General features: G+C 49.5%; 2 protein-coding genes across 2 annotated transcripts in view; both read right to left on the bottom strand.

The window, feature by feature from the left end:
* SSH3 (slingshot protein phosphatase 3) overlaps nucleotides 1-3,742 on the bottom strand; it is a 10,411-nt gene extending 6,669 nt beyond the window's left edge. The window contains exons 1-3 of the mRNA XM_006171301.3: nucleotides 3,113-3,742; nucleotides 2,649-2,686; nucleotides 1,813-2,044 (exon numbers count right to left, since the gene is read on the bottom strand). Of these exons, the coding sequence (XP_006171363.1) occupies nucleotides 1,813-2,044; nucleotides 2,649-2,686; nucleotides 3,113-3,196 (354 nt within the window). The 5' untranslated portion in view covers nucleotides 3,197-3,742. The remainder of the gene's footprint in view (nucleotides 1-1,812; nucleotides 2,045-2,648; nucleotides 2,687-3,112) is intronic.
* Nucleotides 3,743-4,453: 711 nt separating this feature from the next.
* ANKRD13D (ankyrin repeat domain 13D) lies at nucleotides 4,454-23,024 on the bottom strand. The gene is made up of 14 exons (XM_006171364.3): nucleotides 22,873-23,024; nucleotides 22,656-22,780; nucleotides 21,660-21,705; nucleotides 21,434-21,577; nucleotides 20,994-21,183; nucleotides 7,791-7,857; nucleotides 7,370-7,451; nucleotides 7,070-7,131; nucleotides 6,843-6,973; nucleotides 5,798-5,955; nucleotides 5,536-5,652; nucleotides 5,285-5,448; nucleotides 5,115-5,206; nucleotides 4,454-4,827 (listed from the first exon to the last, which is right to left on the bottom strand). Exons 2-14 carry the CDS (start codon nucleotides 22,743-22,745, stop codon nucleotides 4,614-4,616), a joined length of 1,557 nt encoding a protein of 518 aa, XP_006171426.3. The 5' UTR covers nucleotides 22,746-22,780; nucleotides 22,873-23,024; the 3' UTR covers nucleotides 4,454-4,613.
* Nucleotides 23,025-23,495: the final 471 nt, after the last annotated feature.

A 23,495-nucleotide genomic window follows, 5' to 3' on the forward strand; every position in this document is an offset into this window, starting at 1 on the left:
GGCTATGTCGCTGGACTCCCACGTAGTCGACCGCAGTTCGAGTCCTGGACCCGGTGGCTTAAACTCACGCCAGGCGCGTGTGAGTGCGTGCCTAAGATCCTGAGAGGAGAATGGAGGAGAAGGGATTGCAGTGTGGCCATCCCCCCGGGGGGTGATTTCTTGCTTTCTTTCTATCCGTCTGGCAAGCGCACGCGCCCTATAGCAAAAACCTCTCCAAAAAAAGAAAAAGAAAGAAAGAAAGAAAGGAAGGAAGACAGACAGACTAAGGATGAGACCAGTAGATGGTGTAATGGTTATATTGCTGGACTCTCACATGGTTGACTGCGATTTGAGTCCAGACCTGGTGGCTTAAAATACATGCTGGGTGCTGGGCACGTGTGTATGTGTGCCCAAAACTCTTGAGAGGAGAATGGAGAAGGAATTGTGGCATGGCCATACCCCCTGGGGGTGATTTCTCTTTCTGTCTGTCTGTCTCTTTCTGGCGAGCATACATGCCCTATAGAAAAACTTTCTCTTAAAAAAATATATTTGGGGGGTGGGGGCAGCAGGTGGCATGGTGATTGGGGCACTGGCCTCCCACATGCCAAACTGCACTTCAAGTCCTGGACCTGGCAGCTTGCTTTCCCTCTCTCTCTATCTCGCTTGCTCTATCCCTCTCTGATAAATGAAATTAAATAATTCTTAAAAACATAAAAAATACTGGGACCAGCAGACAACATAATGGTTTAAGAAATACTGGGACCAGCAGACAACATAATGGTTCTGTTGCTAGACTCCCACATGGCCAACCACAGTCTGAGTACTGGACCTAGAGGCTTGAAGCTCAAACCAGGTGTGTGCACGTGTGTGGCCACGAAGAGAATAGGGGAGAAGGGATTGCAGTGTGACCATCCCCAGGGGATGATTTCTCACTTTCTGTCTCTGTGTCTCTCCCTGTCTCTGCACAGGCACACGTGCCTTCTGGCAAAAATCTCTCTCTTAAAAAAAAAATACTTGGGACCAGCAGTTAGCGTAATGGCTATGTTGCTGGACTCCCATGTAGTCAACCGCGGTTCACGTCCCAGATCCGGTGGCTTAAAACTCACGCCGGGTGCGTGTGCGTGCGTGCCCAAGATCCCAGAGGAGAATGGAGGAGAAGGGATTGCGGCATGACCAATGGGGGGTGATTTCTCGCTTTCTGTCAGTATGTCTCTCTCTGTTCGTCTGGCGAGCGCACGTGCCCTATAGCGAAAAAACCTCTCCAAAAAAAAAGAAAAAAAATACTAAGGACATAGTCCCACAGTAAAGGACAGTGCTTCTGTTGTGAATTCAGCTTTGTGAAGGGCCTGACTGCCTCTTGTTTCTCATAATTGCTGCAGCCAGCCAGGTGTTTTCACAGGCATTTGGGAACTGGCCTTCAGGCTCCCACCGGTACTCCCAGCTCTCCAGGGTGCTCCGTCTTCCTTCCCTCTGCCTGGTCTCAGGGCCTGCTCAGCTAGCCATCTCTGACGGTTAGCCCCTTCATGGATGACTCATGTTATCAGAGAAGTTCTCTGCTAGTTGAACAAAAATCTCTGCAATTCCCAACTCTTGCACCTAATCTGGCCCTAGTGGCTCAGGCAGGACAAACTTCCCCTGTCCTTTCATGGCCCTCCAGAGCCCTGCAGACATGACCTCACTCTGTTAAAACATCTCTAGCTGAAACAGCAGAGTCATCAGGGCTTGAGTACCCTCCCATTCCCCTACCCTCACACCACTGCTACACACACACAGGCTCTATACCCCCCTCCCCCGGGGCTGGCCCCTCTCACTGGGCTCTGGACCCCATCTCACCAGGCGGATGTCATCCTGTGGCCTCAGCAGCTTCACCATGAGGTTTAGGTGCTGCTTCTGCTCCTCCTTCTGGGGACTCTGGGCCTCTTGCCCAAAGTCTGTCTGATCTTCCTGGGGCTGCTCTTCACCTGGAAGCCCCTCCACTGGTTCAGGGCTGGCCTCAGCTGCGTCATCATTGTCCCCTCTGTCCTGCAGTCCCAGGACAGCCCCACGGAGCACTGCAAAGCTCTGCCTGGCAGGGTGGTGGGGAAACTGTTATGGCCCTCATACCCCTCAGGGCAGGGGTCCTCAAAGGTTAGCACACAGAATCCCCGGGAGGGCTAGTGAAACACACATGCACACAGAGTCACCTGGCGAGGTGGCCTGCTTCTCAGCGTCAATAGTGGAGGCCTGAGAATTTGTATTTCTAAACAGCTTCCTGGTGACAAGGCCACCACACTTGAGAACAATCTTAGAGGCTCGGAAGCCCCCTGCCCATCTATTCTTGCTTGTTTGAGGGGAAGGCAGCTGCTGTTTCAGGAGAGAGAGATTCAAGAGTCCTCAGGCTCTGATGTCCCATCCTGCCTTTTAGCTTATGACCACCGGCCCGAGTCAGGGCCAGGGCAGTGAGTGAAAGAGCCCAAGTGACCAGGCAGAAGGTGAAAACCACACCAGCGTGCCCACCAGCCAGGCCCACCAGCTGTGCCCAAGGAGGACACTGCCCCACACATTCAGTAGTGAGCTTGGCTTTGCGTTCTCCAGGGAGCCTTCTGTCACTGGCACCTGGAGTCCAGGATGGCAGGGGTCAAGCATGAGGGCTGGATGGAGGTGTTTGTGTCAGGCAGGAAGGTGCTCACCTTCGCTGGAGCCGGCTTCTCCACTTGACTGCCTGGTCCTGCCAAGAAAGCAGCCCCCAGGGAGAGTGAGAACAGGGAGGACCCTTCTCTTCCGTCTCTCAGGCTGCTGGGGTAAGATAGGGTCTCTGACATCGCCCTTCCATTAGTGGGGATGGGGGCAGAACAGGTGTCAGATGCCAACCCTCCTCCTACCCTAAATCAAGGTGTGGGGAGTGGAGGTGGCGCTGAGGGTGTGGGAAGGGTTAGTCCAGATCTGGGCCTCCCAGACTGGGCTGGCACCCAGGGCTGAGTCTTGGTCTGAGATCCTGGGGGCCTAAAGACCTCCCAACCCCCTCCAGCCTGAGACTTGAGATCCCCCTGCGCACTCCCCTAGGCTTGAGGTGGGGGTGCCGGCGGGCAGGATGTACTCCCCAGGCCCAGCTGGCAGCCAACTGCGTGGGCAGAACCACAGCGAAGCCACTCACCGTGGGCGCCACAGGCGTGGAGTGGCTGGGGGGCGGGGGGGGGGTGCTGGCCGGGGGCGAGCGATTCACTGTGACCAGAGCCATGCGGGCGGGCCGGGGGTACCTGGGCAGGCACCGGGCACAGCCCCCCTTACAGCCCCACGGTCAGTCCCTGCCTAGCAGGACCAGGAAGGAGAGACCGGAGCCACCAGGGCCTGGCACCTCCTCGGGGCGGTCCTTAAAGGGCCAGACACCCGCCCAGCAGGGCCTGCGGAGCCGGCACCGAGCGGCCGCAGCGCCTCCCCTGGCGTCTACTCCGGTTAGGTCTGCCTCGCCCCCGCCCCATCACACTGTGGGCGGGGCTGGAGGCGGGGCGCAGGTGCTGAGTCCCGCCACCCCGGGGAAGGGCCAGGGCCAATGTCCTGACCGCCTGCTGCATTCATTCTAGGACTCGGTCCCTCCTCCCAGGAAGTGCTCCTACCTTGCCCCTGCCCCTCCCTGCTCCGCCCAGTTAGATCACCTGAACTGTTTTGGGCTTCAACTTTTCTGTTACCAGGCAAAGTTGGGTCTTGGGGAGGTAGGGGCTAGGGACGCAGGCCTTAGGATCAGGCAGAGGGTCTGAACTGGGACGTGCGGGGAGACACTCAAACTTTTCTTCGCTGGTTGGCCTTCATGTTCCACTCCCCTGGGAGGATGGCCACACTGCAATCCCTTCTCCTCCATTCTCCTCTTGGGATCTTGGGTACACACGCACATGCACCCGGCATGAGTTTGAGCCACCGGGTCCGGGACTCGAACTGTGGTCAACTACATGGGAGTGCAGCGACATAGCCATTAGCTAACAGCTGGTCCCACTAATTCTCATCTTGGAGGTGAGCGGGGAAGGAGTGAGCCCATTTCACAGCTACAGCAGAGGGAAGTGACTTGCCCAAAGTCACTGATAAAATATTCTGGAATCAGGGCAGGAAACTGGGCTAGGACTGCAGTGTAGGGGTGGGGGTACGGGGGTCTTCTCCACTTTCTGTGATAAGAGCTTCCCCCAACAGTAGCATGGGCTGAGTTCCAAGAAGGTCAGGTTGGGTGGCAGGGGGAACTCAGGTCTCTCGTGGGTGGGGCGGGGCCCAAGTTTATGGAGCACCTGCTCTCCTGCTATGTAAGGGCACGGACATGTGTTGGTTCCTTTCACCCTCTCAACAGTCCTGAGTGCTGAGGGAGCAGTCTCTTCATTTTACAGCTGAAGAAACTGGTTCAGAGAGGCTAAGGGGGCTATGGGCCCAGGTCTAAGGCTGTTGCTCACGTGTCTTTCCTTGGCACCCCACTCCCAGCCTCTCCCCAGCTCCAGCCCATTGAGCAGAGCAAACCTGCTGCTGACAGTCTCTTTATTTTCACCTCCGTCTCCACTGCAAGCCCACCCCCAGGGCTCCAGGCCCCACCTCAGCAGCAGACAGTTTATAAATAAATAAGTTATAAAAGCAAGTGGAGAGAGTGGCCCCGAAAACCCTCCCAGGGGCCGGGTGGTGGCTCAGTGCTCCGTGAGCGAAAGCTGTAGGATCCGCTGTAAGTCTTCCTCTTCCTGCTGCCCCCGCCGCTCCCGCTCCTCTTGCTCCCGTGAAGACAACTCTAGGGCCAGACGAAGCTGCTCTTCAAAGCTCGGGGGAGCTGGGGATGGGGGTGTCCTATGAGGGGATCCTGGACCCCTGGGCTCTGTGGACAGCCGCAGGCTTTCCTGGAGGGCCCTTCCGGCAAAGCAAAGTGTGAGAGGGAGAGCAGTGAGTGCTAAGGCTGGGGGAGGTAGCCAAGGGGCTGGGACGTGGCTTTGAAGGACAAGGACAAAGGGTAGCAGAGAGCAGACTAGGCAGGGCCCTGTCCCCTCACCCAACCTTTGGTGGTGACAGTGCTGCTGAGGGAAGGTGGCTTTGGAGAGGGCATGGGATTTGAGTCCAGTACCCCCACCCCACCAGCTGGGTGCTGGAGGCAAGACTGAACGGAGACAGGGACCCAGGAGGGCCTAGAGGGGCCTCACCGCTCCAGCTGAAGCTGTTCCTCATAGACAGTGGCTTGGGGAGGAGGGTGGGTGCCTGGCCGTGTGTTGGTCAGGGCCTCCCAGACAGTCACCTGCAGTGACCAGAGGCCAGAACTGTCACCTCTGCCTGCGACTGCAGAGGCCAGGGCCCACCGCTACCCATATCCCACCTGCTCTGCCTCCGTGCCCGCCTCCAGCAGGCTCTGCTGGATTGCAAACTGCAGCAGGTCATCGTCCTCATCTCGAAGGGGCTCGCTGCGCTCTGCGCCCAGCACGCTGTACCCCTCAGGCACCTCAAACACAGTGGGGTCCACTTCACATGGGAAAGGGCTCCCTGGACAGGTGGCAGAGGGGCCATGCTCACCCTTAGGGCTCAGTGACCCTCAGCAGCACAGCCTCCCTCTTCCTCCCATTATGGTACCTGAAGCCGCAACTGCGGAGCTGGAGGCCGGCACCCACACCGAGCTCAGGGGCTCATCACAGCCGCACAGGTTGCTGAAGGTGATGCGGGCGTTGAGCACGTGGAAGAGGGGAATCTCTGCAAGAAGACATCCGAGACTGAGCCGCCCCAGTGAGACCACCCTGTGCCTGACTCCCCAGGCCTGTGCCAACCACACACTCCCAGGAGCTGCACTGAGTAAGGGCAGCCCCAAGCTGAGGGCCTCCTGCTGCTCCTCACTCACCAATCTTGACAGGGAAGCCAGGTGGGAGGCGCAGGGTTATGAAGTCTCGCAGCTTGGCAAAGTGAGCGTTGCTGATGGCCATCAGGTCGATGATGGGTGTCACCTGGTCACCCAGGGAGAGCGGGTGCTCCTCGCTCAGCCACAGTGTTGCCTTGAACCTGTCCCACCAACCACGGAACTTGGGTCAAGGAATCTCTGGTGGTCCTTCCACTGAGGCCACAGACCTGGTCACGGGCCTCTTATACTCTTCTACCTTGTCGGGTGCTGTCCTCTCTGCTCAGCTGTCCCTGTGTGCTTTCCTCAGAAGCTCCTGCCCTGGCACTATGGCCCAAGCTTCCCCTGGACTCTGGGCCCAGACAGGCTCATGGTTTTGTGCCTCATCTGGCCTGGAGGAGGAGGCAAGGCCAGGCTGTGGGCTTCTTTCTGGCCCTTGCCTACAAGCCCCATCCTCCTCCCCCCTAGAGCTGGCCAGCACCTCACATTCTGCCACATTTTTGTGTCCAGCACAGCCTTGGGGGCAGAGCTGCTGGGGTTCAAATCCCAGCCCGATCACTAGGTGGCTGCGAGGGTCCAGGTGAGGTTGCCAGGAGCCTGTAAGGCCTATTGTCAGTGCTCTGTCCACTGTTACCACTCACCCCTGCCATCAAATCCTCCTGTGGCAGGTTGGCAAGGGTGACTGTTTTCATTTCACCAAGGAAGAAACTGGGCCACACAGCTGTGGGGGGCAGTAGGGCTGTTGGCCCTTCCCAGACCCTTTCCTTTCTGCCTTGTGCTGGCCCCTGGCAGGTGCTCATTAAATTAAATAGAAAACCACCCATGGGTGGTGCCGCTCATCCATTCATTCATTCATCAAAGTTCTCTGTTCTCTACCCATGCTGGGTACCGAGGACACTAGGTAAGGCAGGCTGGCCGCACCCTCAAGGGGCAGAGTCCAGAGAAGTCAGGAGGGTATACGGGCTGTGTGTGCGACAGGAGCCTGCAAGGCCCCAGCAGGTTCAGGCAGGATCCCACTCCCGAGAAAAGGCTGTCAGTGCCCAGACCTCACCTCTGCACTTTGCTGGACATCTCGATGGGGCGGCCGATGTTTCGGGACTCCAGGCTGAAGCTGGGGTCGAAGTATTCATCGGGGGAAATGGCGGTGGGGTTGGTGGGGCTGGCTGCCTGCTGCACAGGAGCCTGGTGGACCCAGGACCAGACTTAACATTCAGGAGGGACAGACAGATGGCGCCCTACCAGCCCAAGTTTGGCCCCCACACCCCAGCCCTGGCTCACCCCATTGTGGGAGGAGTGCTGCTGCGCCATCCCCAGGAAGGACTGGAACGGAGTCTTCCCCCCTGAAGGAGAAGGGTAGGAGCCCATAGGAGCCCATGAGGGAGCTTGGGGCTACTTCTCTAAGGCTGTGGCCCCCCCCACCCCACCCCCAACCCTGTGGGCCTCCAGTCAGGTGGGAAAAAGGAAGGCAGCCATGAGCAGACCTCCCGACTTCCTATGGACACTCTGGCCCTGGTGCCTGACCTGGGCAACCCCACCACACAGAGTATCTGGGCAGCAGGCAGGCGCACCTGGGTTTACCTTTGCTCCTCGACTTGTCCTGATCAGAGAGGTGCTCCGTGCGTGTGCGTGTCACCAGCTCCACGTTAGTGGCACTGTACACCTGAGGAGCAGGGGACACAGGGAGCTGGGGGCTCCAAGCCTTTTCTCCATACTCAGCCTCACCAGCATGGGACCCAGAGACAGGTCAGATCTCATTCCCCACACAGAAGAGTTGTCAGGGTCTGAACCCAAGGGAGTCACCGGTGAGGAAATGTAGCCCCAAGGTCAAGAGGAAATGCCCCTGATTTGATGTGGGTACCCTGGGTGGGGGGCCCGTGCTGCGGGTAGTCCCTACATCCTCCACAGGGGCTAGCACGTGGGTCCCATTGAGTTATGTGGGGGAGCAGAGTTCCTGGGTCTCATCTCCTACCCCCAGCCCCCCACCACTAGCCTGTCCTGCCTTGGCCTCGTAGCCGCTAACAGTTTCCATCTTCTCAGACCGCCATCCCCAGATACCACATTTGTTCCTGAAATAGACCAAACAGGGGCTCATGAGGACCTGAATGGCCAAGCTATGGCCAGAACTTTCCCTCCCAAATCCCCATAGACTGCCCTGGCTGCCCAGTTCCCAGGGGCCCTTTCTGACTGTGACACATGAAGGGGCCATGAAGAGCTGGGGACATTTGAACAAGGACCAGGGACTAGAAGATACTGAGCAATTCCGTTAACTTTGTTAGGTGTGAAAATGATGTCGGGTCTGAGTTAAAGAACACCGCGACCCGTTAGCAATGTGTGCAGAGGGATATATTGTTGAGATGATGTGACATCTGGACGTGTGTTAAAATACTCTAGGAAATAAAAAAGAACAGAGGTGACGAAGGATAAATTCAGCAAGAGTGGTAAAATGCTTATAAATGTGGAAGCTGGGTGAAGTAAGGACATTAGCTCTTCTTTCCTGTATGTCTGGAATTTTCCAGAATAAGGTTCAAAAATAAATGTAAGCCTGATTCAACAATAACAGTTGAAGATTTCAATACTCCACTTTCAATAATGAACAGAACAAGTAGATAGAAGGTCAATGAAGAAAGAGAAGACACGAACAACACTAAACTAGCATTCCAGACACCTTTACAGCACTCTTCTCGAGGAAGCATGATACACGTTCTTCTCAAGTGCACACAGAAGAGTCTTCAGAGCAGACCATGTGTGAGGTCATATAAGAAACCCAATAAAATAGAAAGAACTCATACAAAGTATGTTTTCCTACCACAATGGAATAAAATTAGAGACCGATAACAGAAAATAATTTTGGAAACTCATGAATATGTGGAAAGTAAACAACAAATTCCTAAACAACCAATGGTTCAAAGAATGAATCAAAAGTAAAATCAGGGGGCCAGCAGGTGGCATGCTGATTGGGATGCTGGATTCTCACATGGCTGACAATGATTCGAGTCCCAGGCCTGGCAGCTTGCTTTCTCACTTTCTCTCACTTTCTCTCTCTCTCTGGTGAGTACATGTGTCCTGTAGCAAATTGAAAAAAAATCATAATAATAAATAAAATGAATTCTTAAAGTAAAATCAGAAAATATTTAGAGATAAATGGAACTGAAGACACACATATCTAAACTCACAAGAGAGAGCTTAGAGGTGGGACTAGCAGTTGGTTAATGGCTATGTCACTGGACTCCCATGTAGTCAACCACAGTTCGAGTCCTGGACCTGGTGGATTAAACTCACGTCAGGCACGTGTACGTGTGTGCCCAAGATCCCGAGAGGAAAACAGAGGAGAAGGGATTGCGGCGTGACCATCCCCCATGGGGGGTGATTTTTTGCTTTCTGTGTCTCTGTCTCTCTATATTTCTGGCAAGTGCATGTGTCCTATAGCAAAACTTTCTCTCTCTCTCTGGTGAGTACATGTGTCCTGTAGCAAATTGAAAAAAAATCATAATAATAAATAAAATGAATTCTTAAAGTAAAATCAGAAAATATTTAGAGATAAATGGAACTGAAGACACACATATCTAAACTCACAAGAGAGAGCTTAGAGGTGGGACTAGCAGTTGGTTAATGGCTATGTCACTGGATTCCCATGTAGTCAACCACAGTTCGAGTCCCGGACCTGGTGGATTAAACTCACGCCAGGCACGTGTGCGTGTGTGCCCAAGATCCCGAGAGGAAAATGGAGGAGGAGGGATTGCGGCGTGACCATCCCCCCTGGGGGGGTGATTTTTTGCTTTCTGTGTCTCTGTCTCTCTATATTTCTGGCAAGTGCATGTGTCCTATAGCAAAAACCTCTAAAAAAATATAAAGCATTAATAAATAAATAAATAAATAAATAAATAAAATAATTTTTAAAAAAGAAAAAAAAATTATGCCAGGCACATATACATATGTGCCCAAAATCCCAACAGGAGACCGGAGGAGAAGGGACAATGGCATGGTCGTCCCCTGGGAGAGTGATTTCTCACTTCCCCTCTCTGTGTCTGGTAAGCACGTGTGCCCTATGACAAAAACCACACACACACACAAAAAGTGTGGAGGGCAGTTCTGTGGCCTAGTGGTTAAGAAAAATAGGTCCCATATGACTGACTGTACAGTTCAAATCCTGGGATTGGGATCAGCAGTTGGCATAATGGCTATGTCGCTGGACTCCCATGTAGTCGACTGCGGTTCGAGTCCCGGACCTGGTGGCTTAAACCCACGCCGGGCGTGTGTGTGTGCACCCAAGATCCCAAGAGGAGAATGGAGGAGAAGAGATTGAGGCATGGCCATCCCCCCCCGGGGGTGATTTCCCACTTCTATGTCTCTCTCTGCCTGTCTGGCAAGCGCACGCGCCGTACAGTGAAAATCTCTCAAAAAAAAAAAAAAAAAAAAAAAAGAATCCTAACAGGATGGGGAAATGGAGGAGAGGTTGAGGCATGATCGTGCCCCTTTAGGGAGTACTTTCCCCCTCTGCCTTTCTCTCTCTGACAAGCACAGGTACTCTATGGCCAAAAAAAAACCAAAAACCAAAAAACAAAAACGTATGTTGCAGGGAGGTGCACAGTGGCACAGAAGTAAAAAAATTTTTAAAAAGATTTCTTTTATTTGTTTATTATTATTATTCAATTTGAGCAGAGAGAGACAGAGAGAGAAGAGTGAGAAAGCAAGCTCCAGGTCTAGGACTTGAACTATGGTCAGCCATGTAGGAATCTGGCACCTTACCCACCAAGCCACCTGCCAGTCCCCCCAGAAGTAAAATTTGATCCTTTGTGAGGCTGACCCACATGGGTAGGTTCTGGCTTTGTGTCTGGAGACCTCCCTTAGTTTGCTGGGCATGCACATGCCCATGATCCAGGGCTGGCTGAGGCTGGGAGTGAATAGAGGCATTGGGACCTCAATGAGGCTACTTGTCTCTCAGTCTCTGTCTCTCTCATGGGAGAAGACAACTTTTTAAAAAAGAAGCAGGACCAGAAGATAATGTAATGGTTACATTGCTGGATTCCCACATAGTCAACCACAGTTCAAGTCCTGGCCCTGGCAGCTTAAAACTAATGCTGGGCATGTGCATGCGTGCCCAAGATCCTGAGAGGAGAATGGAGAAGAGACTATAGCATGACCATCCTCTCTGGGGGGTGATTTCTTGATTTCTGTCTCTCCAGCAAGCGCACATACCCTATGGCAAAAATCTCTTTAAAAAAAGAAAAAGAAAAGAAAGAAAGAAACAAGGAAGAGAGATTTCAAATTAATAACCTAACCATCGACCAGATCCAAGATGGCGGCCAGCAGGAAGCTGATGAAGGAGCTTGAAGAAATCCACAAATGTGGAATGAAAAACTTCTAGGGACCAGCAGTTAGGGTAATGGCTACGTCGCTGGACTCCCACGTAATCGACCGCAGTTTGAGTTCTGGACCTGGTAGCTTAAAACTCACGCCAGGCGCATGTGCATGCATGCCCAAGATCCCAAGAGGAGAATGGAGGAGAAGGGATCCTGTTGTGGCCATCCCCCCTGGGGGGTGATTTCTCACTTTATATCTCTCTGTGTCTGTCTTTCTGGCGAGCGCACGCGCCCTATAGCGAAAACCTCTCCAAAAAAACCCCCAAAAAACCCAAAAAACAAAAAACCAAAAAACAAAAAACAAACTTCTATAACATCCAGGTTGATGAAGAGCTAATTTATTGACTTGGCAAGGGCTTATTGTTCCTGACAACCCTCCATATGACAAAGGGGCCTTCGGAATCGAAATCAACTTTCCAGCAGAGTACCCATTCAAACCACCGAAGATCACATGTAAAACAAAGATCTATCACCCGGACATCGATGAAAAGGGGCAGGTCTGTCTGCCAGTAATTAGTGCTAAAAACTGGAAGCCAGCTACCAAAAGCGACCAAGTTATCCAGTCCCTCATAGCACTGGTGAACGACCCCCAGCCCGAGCACCCCCTCCGGGCTGACCTAGCTGAAGAATACTCTAAGGACCGTAAAACATTCTGTAAGAACGCTGAAGAGTTTACAAAGAAATATGGGGAAAAGCGACCTGTGGACTAAAATCTGCCATGATTGATTCCAGCAAGTGTGAGCAGAGACCCCGAGCAGTGCATCAGACACTCCGTAAAGCAGGACTCGGTGGAAAATTGACATGTGCCACCGCCTGGCGTTCGCTTGTGGCAGTTACTAACTTTCTACAGTTTTCTTATCAAAAGTGGTCTAGGTAACCTGTAAAGAAAGGATTAAAAATTTAAGATGTTCTAAAAATAAATAAATAAATAAATAACCTCACCATCCAGGTTATATTAGAAAAAGAAGAGCAAACTAGACCCATACAGCAAGCAGAAAGAAAGAATATTACAGTGAAAATAAATGAAATAGGTCTGCCGAGGTAGCACTCTCCGTAGTATACTGAGTGTAGTGCTGGAAGCCATAAGGGTCACTAGTTTCAGATCCCTGGTCAGCTTAAAAATATGCCAGGCACACATGTGAACGCCCAAGATCCTAACAAGCTGGAGAGCTGGGGAAAGTGGATCATATAACAAGACCCTGTCGAGGGTGACCTCCACATCACAAGAAAAAAACAGTGAATGAAATAGGTATTCGAAAAACAATAGAGAAAAATCAATAAAGCTAAGAGCTCATTCTTTGAAAAGACCAACTGAACTGACAAACCTCTAACTAGATTGGTAAAGAAAAAATAGAGAATTCAAATGACCAGGAATTGAAAGAGGAAGTAGTGCCACCAATCTTATAAAAATAAAAAGGACAATGAAGGAATATGATACAAAGTGGAACTCCAACAAATTTGATAATTTAGAGGAAATGGAAAAATTCTTAGCAAGGGACAAACTACCAAAATTAACTCAAGAAATATTGGGTCATCAGAAAAGTCGTGACGCATTTTTGTATATAAAAACAGTAAAATACGTCATGACTTTTCCAATGACCCAATAGAAAAATGGAATAGATCTATGGCAAGTGAGGGGATTGATTGGTAATTTAAAATAACAAAAAACTATTTACAAAGAATCTCAAGCCCTAATGGCTTTACTACGGAATCCTACCAATCATTTAAAGAAAAGTTAAAGGGCAGCAGGTGCCATAGTGCTTGTCTCTGGGCTCTCACATGGCCAAACATGGTTCTAGTCCCAGACCTGGGGGCTTGAAAATCACACCAAGCACACGTATGTGCATGCCCAAAATGCCACTAGGAGAATGGAGAAGAAGAGATTGTGGTGTGGCTATCCCCTGGGGGGATGACTCCTCACTTCCCCTCTCACTGTCTCTGTCTCTCTCTCTCTGGCAAGTACACGTGCCCTATGACAAAAACCTTAAAAAAAAAAAAAAGAGTTAATACTAACTATTTGCAAACTCTTCCAAAATATATGAATAGGGTGATACATCCTAACTCATTCTCGAAGGTATCATCCAGGCTAAGATATCTAAGGTAAAAAAAAAAAAAAAATGATAGGGGCCAGCAGGTGGCGTGGTGGTTGAAGTGCTGGATTCTCACATGGCTGACCATGGTTCGACTCCCAGACCTGGAGGCTTGCTTTCCCACTTTTCCTCTCTATCTTTCTCTGGTCAACTTGAAAAAAAAAAAGAGTTAAATAAAAGAAATAATTCTTTTTTAAAATTTTTTATTTATTCATTCATTTATTTTAATTTGACCAGAGAGAGACAGAGAGAGAGGAAGAGAAAGTGGGAATGTAAGCCACCAGGTCCAGGACTTGAACCATGGTTGGCCATGTGGGAGTGCTCAGTGCCTTAACCACCATGCCACCTGCTGGTCCCCAAAAGAAATAATTCTTAAAAACAACAACAACAACAAAAAAACTATAGACACAATATATTTTATGAATATGGACATAAAATCCTCAACAAAACACTAGCTAAACTAATTTTGCAACACATGAAAAGAACTGTACACAGTGACCAAGCAGAATTTATTTTAGGAATGCAAGTTAGGTTTGATACCTAAAAACCAATGAATGTAATACATCATATCAACAGCTTTGTTTTGTTTTGTTTTGTTTTTTAGAAATCACATGATCACAGGAGCCAGACAGTGAAGCAGTAGTAAAACACAACGCTCTGGGGACCAGCAGATGGCGTGGTGGTTAAGGTGCTTAACCATCTTAGCCGACCACATAGCCGACCAGGGTTTGAGTCCCGGTCCTGGTAGCTTGCTTTCTCTCTCTCTCTGGTCAAATTAAAATAAATGAATGAATAAAATTAAATAAAATAATTCTTTTTAAAAAAGGCTCTGGGGCCAGCAGGTGGTGTAGTGGTTAAGGTACTGGACTCTCACATAGCCAACAGTAGTTTTTGAGTCCTGAACCTGTCGGCTTGAAACTCACACGGCGGGGAGCGGGGAGGGGGGGAGGCAGTTGATGGCATAGTGATTAAGTGGTTGGACTCCCACATGGCCAACCGTGATTTGAGTCTAGGCCTGGTGGCTTGAAACTCACCCTGGGCAGGTGTACATGCATGCCCAAGATCCCTAGAGGAGAATGGAGGAGAAGGGACTATAGCATGGCCATCCCCCTGGGAGAGGGGTTGATTTCTCACTTTCCCTCTCACTGTCTCTCTCTCTCTGTGGCAAGCACATGTACCCTAAAGCAAAATATCTCAAAAAAAAAAAAAAAAAAAAAAGAAAGAAAGAAAGAAAGAAACAAAGAAAGAAACAAAGAAACAAAGAAAGAAATGAAAAAAGAAAGAAACACCAGGTGGTGTGCATGTGTGCCCAATATCTCAAGAGGGGAATGAAGAAGGGACTGCAGCATGGCCTCCTCCCTGGGAGTTGGTTTCTCACTTTCTGTCTCTGTCTCTCCAGCAAGCACATGTACCATAATAGCAAAAATCTCTCCAAAAAAATGACAGTGCTCTGTGAGGAAATCCTGTATAGGCAGGTTCCTAGTTCAAGTCCAGAAACCTTCCTGGTACGTGGGGTGGGTACATATGTGCCCATGATCTGGGCCTGGCTGCAGGCTAGGAGTGGATTGTGTAAAGACCTGTTGAGTGTGCTGTCTCTGTCTCTCTCATGGATGAATAAACTTTTAAAAAAATCACATGATTGTATCAATAAATACAAAAAACACATTTGATAAAAGCCAACACCCTCACATGATAAAAACACTCAACAAACTAGGAATAGAAGGGTACTTCCTCAACTTGGTCTCCTAAAAACACACAACATGGCTAATGGTGAGACCGAATACTTTTCACCTAAGAGCAAAACAAAATAAAAGAAATGGATTTAACACTGTATTGGAAGTTCTAACCAGAGCAATCTGGCAAGAAAAAAAAGGAATCTAGATTGGAAAGGAAGAAGTAAAACTATTTCCACATATGACATGATCTCATATATTAAAAAAACCCTGGGGGCCAGCAGATGATGTAGTGGTAAGGTGCTGGATCCCAAATGGCCAACTGCACAGTTTGAGTACTGGACCCAGTGGCTTGAAACTCATGCCAGGTGCATGTGTGTGTATGCCCCACATCCTGAGGGGACAATGGAGAGGAAGGAACTGTGGCATGGTCATCCCTCCAGGGGGTGAATTCTCACTTTCCTTTTCTCTCCATCTCTCTCTGTGTCTCTAGTGAACACGCATGCCATATAGCTCCCCAAAATAATATAAATAAATAAATAAAACCTAAGGATTCCACTAAAAATGTAGGTGAACTAATAAGTTCAGCAATGTTGCTGGATATATAACCAATATACAAAAATCAGTTGTATTTTTATTTTATTATTTTTAACTTTGCTAGAGGGTGCATGCACCACTCGCCGGAGAGAGAGGGAGAGAGAAGGAGGGAGAGAGAGAGAGAGAGAGAGGGAGAGAGCATCCTCCATGGGGGACTGCCATGCTGCAATCTCTTCTCTTCCATTTCTCCTGTTGGGAGTTCAGGAACACACACACAAATACCCTGTGTGTTTTACAAGCTGTTAGGTCCAGGCCTCAAGCTTAGCCAGCCAAGTGTGATCCAGCTGTCTCAACCACCACACCACTAGCTGGCCGAAATCACATTTTTTTTTTTTTGGAGAGGTTTTTGCTATAGGGGGTGTGGGCTCGCCAGAAAGACAGAGAGAGAGACAGAGAGCTAGAAAGTGAGAAATCCCCCCTCAGGGGGATGGCCTGCAGCAATTCCTTCTCCTCCATTCTCCTCTTGGGATCTTGGGCATGCACGCACACATGCCCGGCGTGAGTTTAAGCCACCAGGTCCAGGACTTGAACCGTGGTCAACGACATGGGAGTCCAGCGACATAGCCATTATGCCAACTGCTGGTCCCCAAAATCACATTTTTATACACTCACACTGAAAAGTGAGAAAGCAAGCCACTATGTCTGGGACTTGAACCGCAGTCAGCCATATGGGAGTCCAACACCTCTAACCACCATGCCACCTTCCGGTTCTATAATTTAGTTATTATTAGTATTTTAATATTTCCAGAGGGAGAGACACAGAGAGAGGGAGAGAGAAAATGAAAAAGCAAGCCTCCAGGTCTGGGACTCAAACCATGGTCAGCCACATGGGATTTCAGCACCCTTAACCACCATGCCACCTGCTGGCCCTAGAAGCAGAAACAGATTTAACAAAAGATGAATAAAATGTATATTCTGGGGGCCAGCAGGTGGTGTGGTGGTTAAGGGTGCTGGACTACAACATGGCTAACCTTGGTTAGAGTCCTGGGCCTGGCGGCTTGCTTTCTCACTTTCCATCTCTCTCTCTCTCACTCTGTCTCTCTTTCATCAAATTAAAATAAATAAAGTTAGGTTTGAAAAATTCTCTAAAAAAATGTATATTCTGAAAACTATACAATATTGTTGAAGAGGGGCCAGTAGGTGGTGTGGTGGTTAAGAGGCTAGACTCCCACATGGCTGACAGAGGTTCAAGTCCCGGACTTGGCAGCTTGCTTTCTCACTTTCCTTCTCTCTCTCTGGTCAACTTCAAAAAAATAAAATAATGACAATTAATAAAAATAAAATAATTCATCGAAAACTGAAGATCTAAATAAATGGAAAAACATCCCATGGTTATAGATCATAAAACTTAACACTGTTGAGATGATAATACCCCTCAAACTGATTTACAGATTCAGCACAAGCCTATCAGAGTCCTATCAGACTGTTTTGTAAGAAACTGACAAGCTGGGGGACCAGCAGGTGGCGTGGTGGTTGGGGAGCTGGGCATTCCCACATAGACGACCATGGTTCGAGTCCCAGACCTGGTGGCTTGCTTTGTTACTTTCCCTCTTTCTCTCTCTCTGTGTCTCTCTCTGGTCAAATTAAAATAAAATGAATGAATAAATAAAATAAATAATTTAAAAAAAGAAAAAAAGAAAAGAAAGGAAACTGATACGCTGAATCTAGAATTGCTATAAAGTGCAAGAGACTCAGAATAGCCAAAGTACGGGCCGGCAGGTGGCGTGGTGGTTAAAGGCATGGCCGACAAAGGTTCAACCCCCAGACTTGAAGGCTTGCTTTCTCACTTTTTTTTCTTTTCTCTCTCTCTCACTGTTCCTCTCTGATCAAATTTAAAAATAAACAAATAAATTTAAATAATTATTTTACTTTTTTAATTAAGAAAAAGAGAAAGAAGACAAATGAGAAAGCAAGTCACCAGGTCCAGGACTCGAACCGTGGCTGGGCATGTGGGAGTCCATCCCCCTCAACCACCACGCCACCTACTGGCCCTAAAATAATTCTTAAGAAAAAAAAAAAGTTTCATTAAAAAAAAAGGGGGGGCTGGCAGGTAGTGTGGTGGTTAAGGCTGCTGGACTCCCACATGGCTGACCACAGTTCGAGTCCCAGACTTGGCAGCTTTCTTTCTCACTTTCCTCTCTCTCTGTCTCTTTCTGGTCAACTTCAAAAAAAAAAAATTAAATTAAAATAATGACAATGAATAAAATAAATTAAAAAAAAAAGAATACACAAAATAATCCTGAAAAAGAGAATAATGAAGAAAGAACCACACTTCAGTATTTCAAAATTTACTACAAAGCAACAGTGATTGAAAGAGCATAATACTGGCACAAGGACAGACATATAAATCAATGAAACAGAATTGAGTGTCCAGAAATAAACCCACACACCCCTGGCCAACTGCTTTGACAAGGGTGGCAAGACTACGCAATAGGAAAAACAGTCTTTTCATCAAATGGGATTGGAACAACTGATAGACACACGCAAAAGAAGGAAGTTGGACTCTTACCTTCCACTACATACAAAAATTAACTCTAGATGGCTCAAAGACCTACAGGTAAGAACAAAAGTATAAAACTAAAAGAGAAAGGAGGGGAACCAGCAGATGACATAATGGTTATGTCGCTGGACTCCCATGTAGTCAACTGCAGTTCAAGTCCTGGACCTGGCGGCTTAAACTCTCGTTGGGTGCTTGTGCATGCGTGCTCAAGATCCCAAGAGAGGCATGGAGGAAAAGGGATTCCAGTGTGGCCATCCCCCCAGGGGGTGATTTCTTGCTTTCTATCTCTCCAACTCTCTTGTCTTTTTAGCGAGCACAAGTGCCCTATAACAAAAATCTTGCTCTCGCTAAAAAAAAAAAGGGCAGGGGGAATCAGATTTTGCAATGTATCATTACATATGACACAAAAATAATGAACAATAAAAGAAAAACAGATAAACTGTATATTTTCAAAATAAAAAACTTGTGCTTCAAAGGATACCATCAAGAAAGTGAAAAGAGGGGCCAGCAAGTGGCATGGTGGTTAAGAGTGCTGGACTCCCACATGGCTGACCACGGTTCAAGTCTCGGACCTGGTGGCTTGCTTTCTCACTTCCTCTCTCTCTCTGCCTCTCTCTGATCAAACTGGAAAATAACAATGATAACAATAATAAAGTTAAATGAAAAAAAAAAGAAAGTGAAAAGGCAATCCATAAAAGTAGAGAAAATATATGTGAATAATACATTTATGTAATATTTTTAGAGAGATATTTGCTATAGGGCGCATGCGCTCACCAGATAGCCAGAGAGAGCCAGAGAGACAGCTGGCCTGCTGATGGGATCTTGATGCCATGATTCACCTCCAGCTTTAGCCAGCCTGAATCCTGAGCACACGTACACCCAGCATACTCAGGGAGGTCTCCAGATGCAAACTGACAACCTTCCAGGTTGACTGCTGCAACATTGTCTGGGCCCCTTTACTCATGGTCAAGGTGCCACCATGCCACCTGCTGGTCCCAAGGGAGTTCAATTCATTAAATGAGTAAAGGGGGCAGGACAGTATTGCAGCGGTTAACTCGGAAGGTGTGCCAGTTCTCAACTGGAGACGTACTTGAGTATGCTGGGTGTACGTGTGCTGGTGATACAAACTAGAGGTGGATCATGGCATCGGGGGCCAGCAGGTGGAGTGGTGGTTAAGGCACTGGACTCCCACATGATCAACCATGGTTTGAGTCCCAGATCTGGCAACTTGAAAATCACACCAGGTGCATGTGCATGTGTGCCCAGAGTTCCAGGAGGAAAATGGAGATGGGTTTGCAGTGTGGCCATCCCCCCTGCGGCGTGATTTCTCACTTTTCCTCTCACTGTCTGGCAAGTGCACACACCCTATGGCAAAAATATGGGGAAATAAAGGTCCCATTGGGGATACTGTAGCTCTCTTTCACTCATGAAATAAGTAAACTTTAACAAAAAGTGAGTAAAGGAACTGAATAGATGTTTCTCCAAAGCAGATATACAAATGACCAAAAAGCACATAAAAAGATGCTCAATTTCATTCATCATTAAGGAAATGCAAATCAAAGCCATAATAAAATACCACTTCATTATACCACTAGGATTGTACTACTAGGATGGCTATATTTCAAGAATGAATAAATGAATAGTAACAAGTGTTGGTGAGAATATAGAAAAATGGGACCCTTCATACACTGTTGGTTGGAATGTGAAATGGTATAGTCACTATGGAAAACAGTCTGGCAGCTCCTCAAACAGTTAAACTGCAGGTTACAATATAACCCAATATAATTCCACTCCTAGGAATACACCCACAAGAAATGAAAATACATGTTTATACAAAAACTTGTATACAAATATTTATAGCAAAATTATTCATAGTTGCCAAATGGTGAAAACAACCCAAATGTCTTTCAATAATGAAGAAATAGATTAATGAATAAACAGAATGTGGTGTATCTACACAATGGATTCTACCAAAGAAAGAAACAAAGTATATATTTATGTGTTATAACTTGGATAAATCTGGAAAACATTGTACTAGAGTGAAAGAAGCCAGACACAAGAAGCAACATATCATAAAATTCCATTCATATGAAGGCCTAGCATTGGGAATCTATAGAGGTGAAAAGTATACGTAGTGGCTGCTTGGGGCTGGGAAGAGGCATGAGAGGTTGGGACAGTGATAGGCAAAAGGTACGGGATTTCTTCTTACGGTGATAAAAATATTCTAAAACTGACTAGTGATGTTATAAATCTGTGAATATACTAAAAACCATTGAATTGTACACACTGAATGGAACTAGATGGCATATAAAATTGTATCTCAATAAAGCCTCTTTAAAAAAATTATTTATATATTTATTGTGTTTTTTAAGCTGCTGGGTCCGGAACTCAAACCACAGTCAGCCATGTGGGAGTCCAGTGCCTTAACCACCATGCCACCTGCGGGCTCCGAAAGCTATTTCTTTAAAAGTATTTTCAGAGTGTATAACTGGAACTGGAGACAATGTTGTCTGAGAACACTCTCACCAAAATAAGACAAGAACTCTTACTGGAGGGGCAAGGATCCAGGGCTACCCCAAAGGACTCTGCCCCAGACACAGCCATGCTAACGGGAAACCAACACTGGTGCAAATGGCTGCCCTAAACCACAACCTAAACCCTTGATTTTATGGAAAAACACGTGAGGCCAGAAGGTAAGAAACGGGACATCCTGACCTAGCCCCTTCCTCAGGAAGACAGTTGGGAGTATAGATAAGCATGCAGTGGCTCAACCGCTGCCACAAGAGCCTCACCACCAGTAGGCAGTCTGAGTGACCCAGCGGGCCTGCAGTGACCCCCTGGCCCACCAATCTGGGCAGCCTCTGGCCCGTGGCTCAGCTTCCCAGAGACCCGAGCCAGGAGCCTCAAGGACATCCTGTCCTCAACGGTGGCTCTTGCTACTTCTCCCACCTCCCACCCACAGAGTGCCAGACCCTGACTGACCTCTCAAAGGCAACGTTTCGAGTGTCCAGGTGGGTAGAGACGATAGGGGAGGTGAGGCGGCTGGCCACATGTTCCTCACTGGGTCGCATGGCGGCCAGCAGTGCTTCAGGCTCATGCAGCGCGAGCCCCAGCGTCTCCGTGTGCACCACCTGCCGGTCGTGGTCCACCTCCATCACCAGGGCTCCTGCCTCTGCCAGTCGGGCAGGTGTGTGGGAGGGGGGCAAATCAGTGCTAGGCCCCAGCCAGCCAGGAGAGGGCTGTCAAGCTACCGCAGCTACCTGCTGCTAAGGGAGTGGCTGAAGGTGGGGGCTGCTGAATCCTCAGCCCTTGGATTCCCTCTACCCCAACCTCGGGTCTCACATCTAGCATGTAGAAAGGACAGTCATCTTTGAAAGCCACTGGAGAGCCTCGGGCCTATAGTGAGGGTACCCAGAGCTCACCCTGGCCTTTGAAGATGAAGCTCCTCCGGCCACGCTGCCAGGTCATGTGCTCGAAGCCCAGGAGACTGGTGTCCACCCGTAGGCTCTCACCCCGTTTCCATACGCGGTACACATCACTCGGGCACATCTTAGACACGAGAGGTACTGCAGAGGAATGCCAAGGTCACTGGAGGTGTTTCCCGAGGCCCCAACCCAAGCCCCCAGGAGCCAAGTGGTCACCACTCACCCCAGCTAGTGAACTCCCACTTCATTTCCACGTAGAAATCAGGGGCCTGAGAGAGACCAGAGATGACCATCACGGCCCTACCTAGTGCTAAGAGTCGGGGGGCCCGAGGGCTTTATGTCCACCCTCTGGGAGCCCAGCTCTTCAGCAAATCTGGATGCACGGCATGGCCCCACGATGCCTCTCACCCCCCAAAAAATCCCTGCCCAGGAGAGGCTGGAATGGTTCGCATATTCTGTCCCAACCTGGACACAGGGATCCCTGGGGGAACTTTTTGCTTTCTGAGTCTTGTTTGTTTGGAGAGGTTTTTGCTATAGGGCATGTGTGCTCACCAGAAAGACAGAAAGTGAAAAATCACCCCCCAGGGGGGATGGTCACACCATAATCCCTTCTCCTCCATTCTCCTCTCGGGATCTTGGGCGCATACACACGCACCCGGCATGAGTATAAGCCACTGGGTCCGGGACTTGAACCCAGTCGACTACATGGGAATCCAGCGACAAAGCCATTATGCTAACTGCTGGTCCCTGCTTTCTGAGTATTAAGAGTCCTCCGCTGTAAGGGGACAAAATGAACCCTCTAGGCCTGTCCTGGGTGGAGGGGGAGGGCATGCTCCCAGAACAGTGGGCAATGTATAGAAAGAGAACTTTCCAGGACCTAGGCCATGTGTTCAAGTTAACCTGAAACCCCCTTCCAGGATGTCTGCACTCTCCAGGGGGCCCAGAGCCTAAAGTTCGTAGAGTTTTCTGACACCAGGGCCCCTGGATGCTGGCAAAGCCACATACTTTCCCTCCAAAGGCCTGACCTCATTAGGCTGGGCCTGGACTCCTCTTTCCTACATGACTAGGCTAGGGTCAAGACAGGCAGACCTTGTCAACAGTGTTAGAAAAACAGTCCACACAGGCTGGGTGCCCTTCCGAGACCCGGCCTGGTCCAGGTGACCAGGGCTTCTGCATACACGGCAGGGTCACTGACACCCCTCACTGTGTTCTGCTGTACCTGGCGGAGTTTGTTGAGCAGTTCTGGAATGCCAGCCAGCCTCTGCGTGGCCCTCTGGTAGTCCCGATACTGGAGTACCAGCTGCACCATCTCCGGGTCTCCAGTGCTGACTGCTTCCTGCAGGACTGGCGGGGAGGGGGGCACCAGGCTACTAGAGAAGCCCACTCACCAACCCCACTGCCAGCCTGTGGGACAGTCCCTTTGCCCTCTGCAGTACCTGCCCAGCCCTGGCGGCTCTCTTTGCCCACATTGGCATTGTGTCGAAGGAGGACTCTCACAGATTCCAGGTTTCCCAGGGACACAGCCAGCTCCAGGGGAGTCCGCCCCCGGGGGTCCTCCTGTTCAATGTCGTGCTGGAGGAGATGAGGATTTTAACACAGGGCAAGAGAGGAGAGGCCAAGGCAAGGAGGGTTGGGAGTCATTGTGGGAAATAAGGACATGGGATAGGCCAGGGGACAGAGGGTGACCTGCAGGTCCTTGCAAGGGAGAGGGGACAGGTAGAAAGGGCAGAGCTAGGGCCTGGTCAGATGGTGGAGCAAGTGGAGGATGATGTCAAGAGTTTGGACCGGGCTTGGAGAGCAAGGCTGGGGTTCGTGTTCTCAGCCTGGCTCAGAGAGATGCGGTGTGAGATGGACAGACGAGTAGGACAAGGCCCAGCGCTGAGAGAGGAGGCCAGCGGCTTCAGTGCGAGGGACAGGTGACCCTGGGAATTGGGCTAGGCAGGGTTGTTGGGATGCGGCTGCGGAGCTGAGTACCGGAGGGCGGGCTCCAGCCTGAAGACCACAGCCTTGGGTAGGGGGCCCGGCGGGGCCTCACCTGGCGGCTGGGGAGGGCGGGCCC

This window comes from Tupaia chinensis, unplaced genomic scaffold (genome assembly GCF_000334495.1).
Source record: "Tupaia chinensis unplaced genomic scaffold, TupChi_1.0 Scaffold149501_1, whole genome shotgun sequence".
Classification (NCBI taxonomy): domain Eukaryota; kingdom Metazoa; phylum Chordata; class Mammalia; order Scandentia; family Tupaiidae; genus Tupaia; species Tupaia belangeri.

Bases quoted from the DNA above. Each gene is read 5' to 3' on its own strand.
- ANKRD13D (XM_006171364.3), bottom strand. From the start codon at position 22,745: ATGGTGCAGCTGGTACTCCAGTATCGGGACTACCAGAGGGCCACGCAG. The intron at 21,706-22,655 runs GTACAGCAGAAC...GGTCTCTCTCAG, and splicing joins TGCTCAACAAACTCCGCCAG to GCCCCTGATTTCTACGTGGA. The intron at 7,132-7,369 runs GTAAACCCAGGT...CTTCTCCTTCAG, and splicing joins GGACAAGTCGAGGAGCAAAG to GGGGGAAGACTCCGTTCCAG.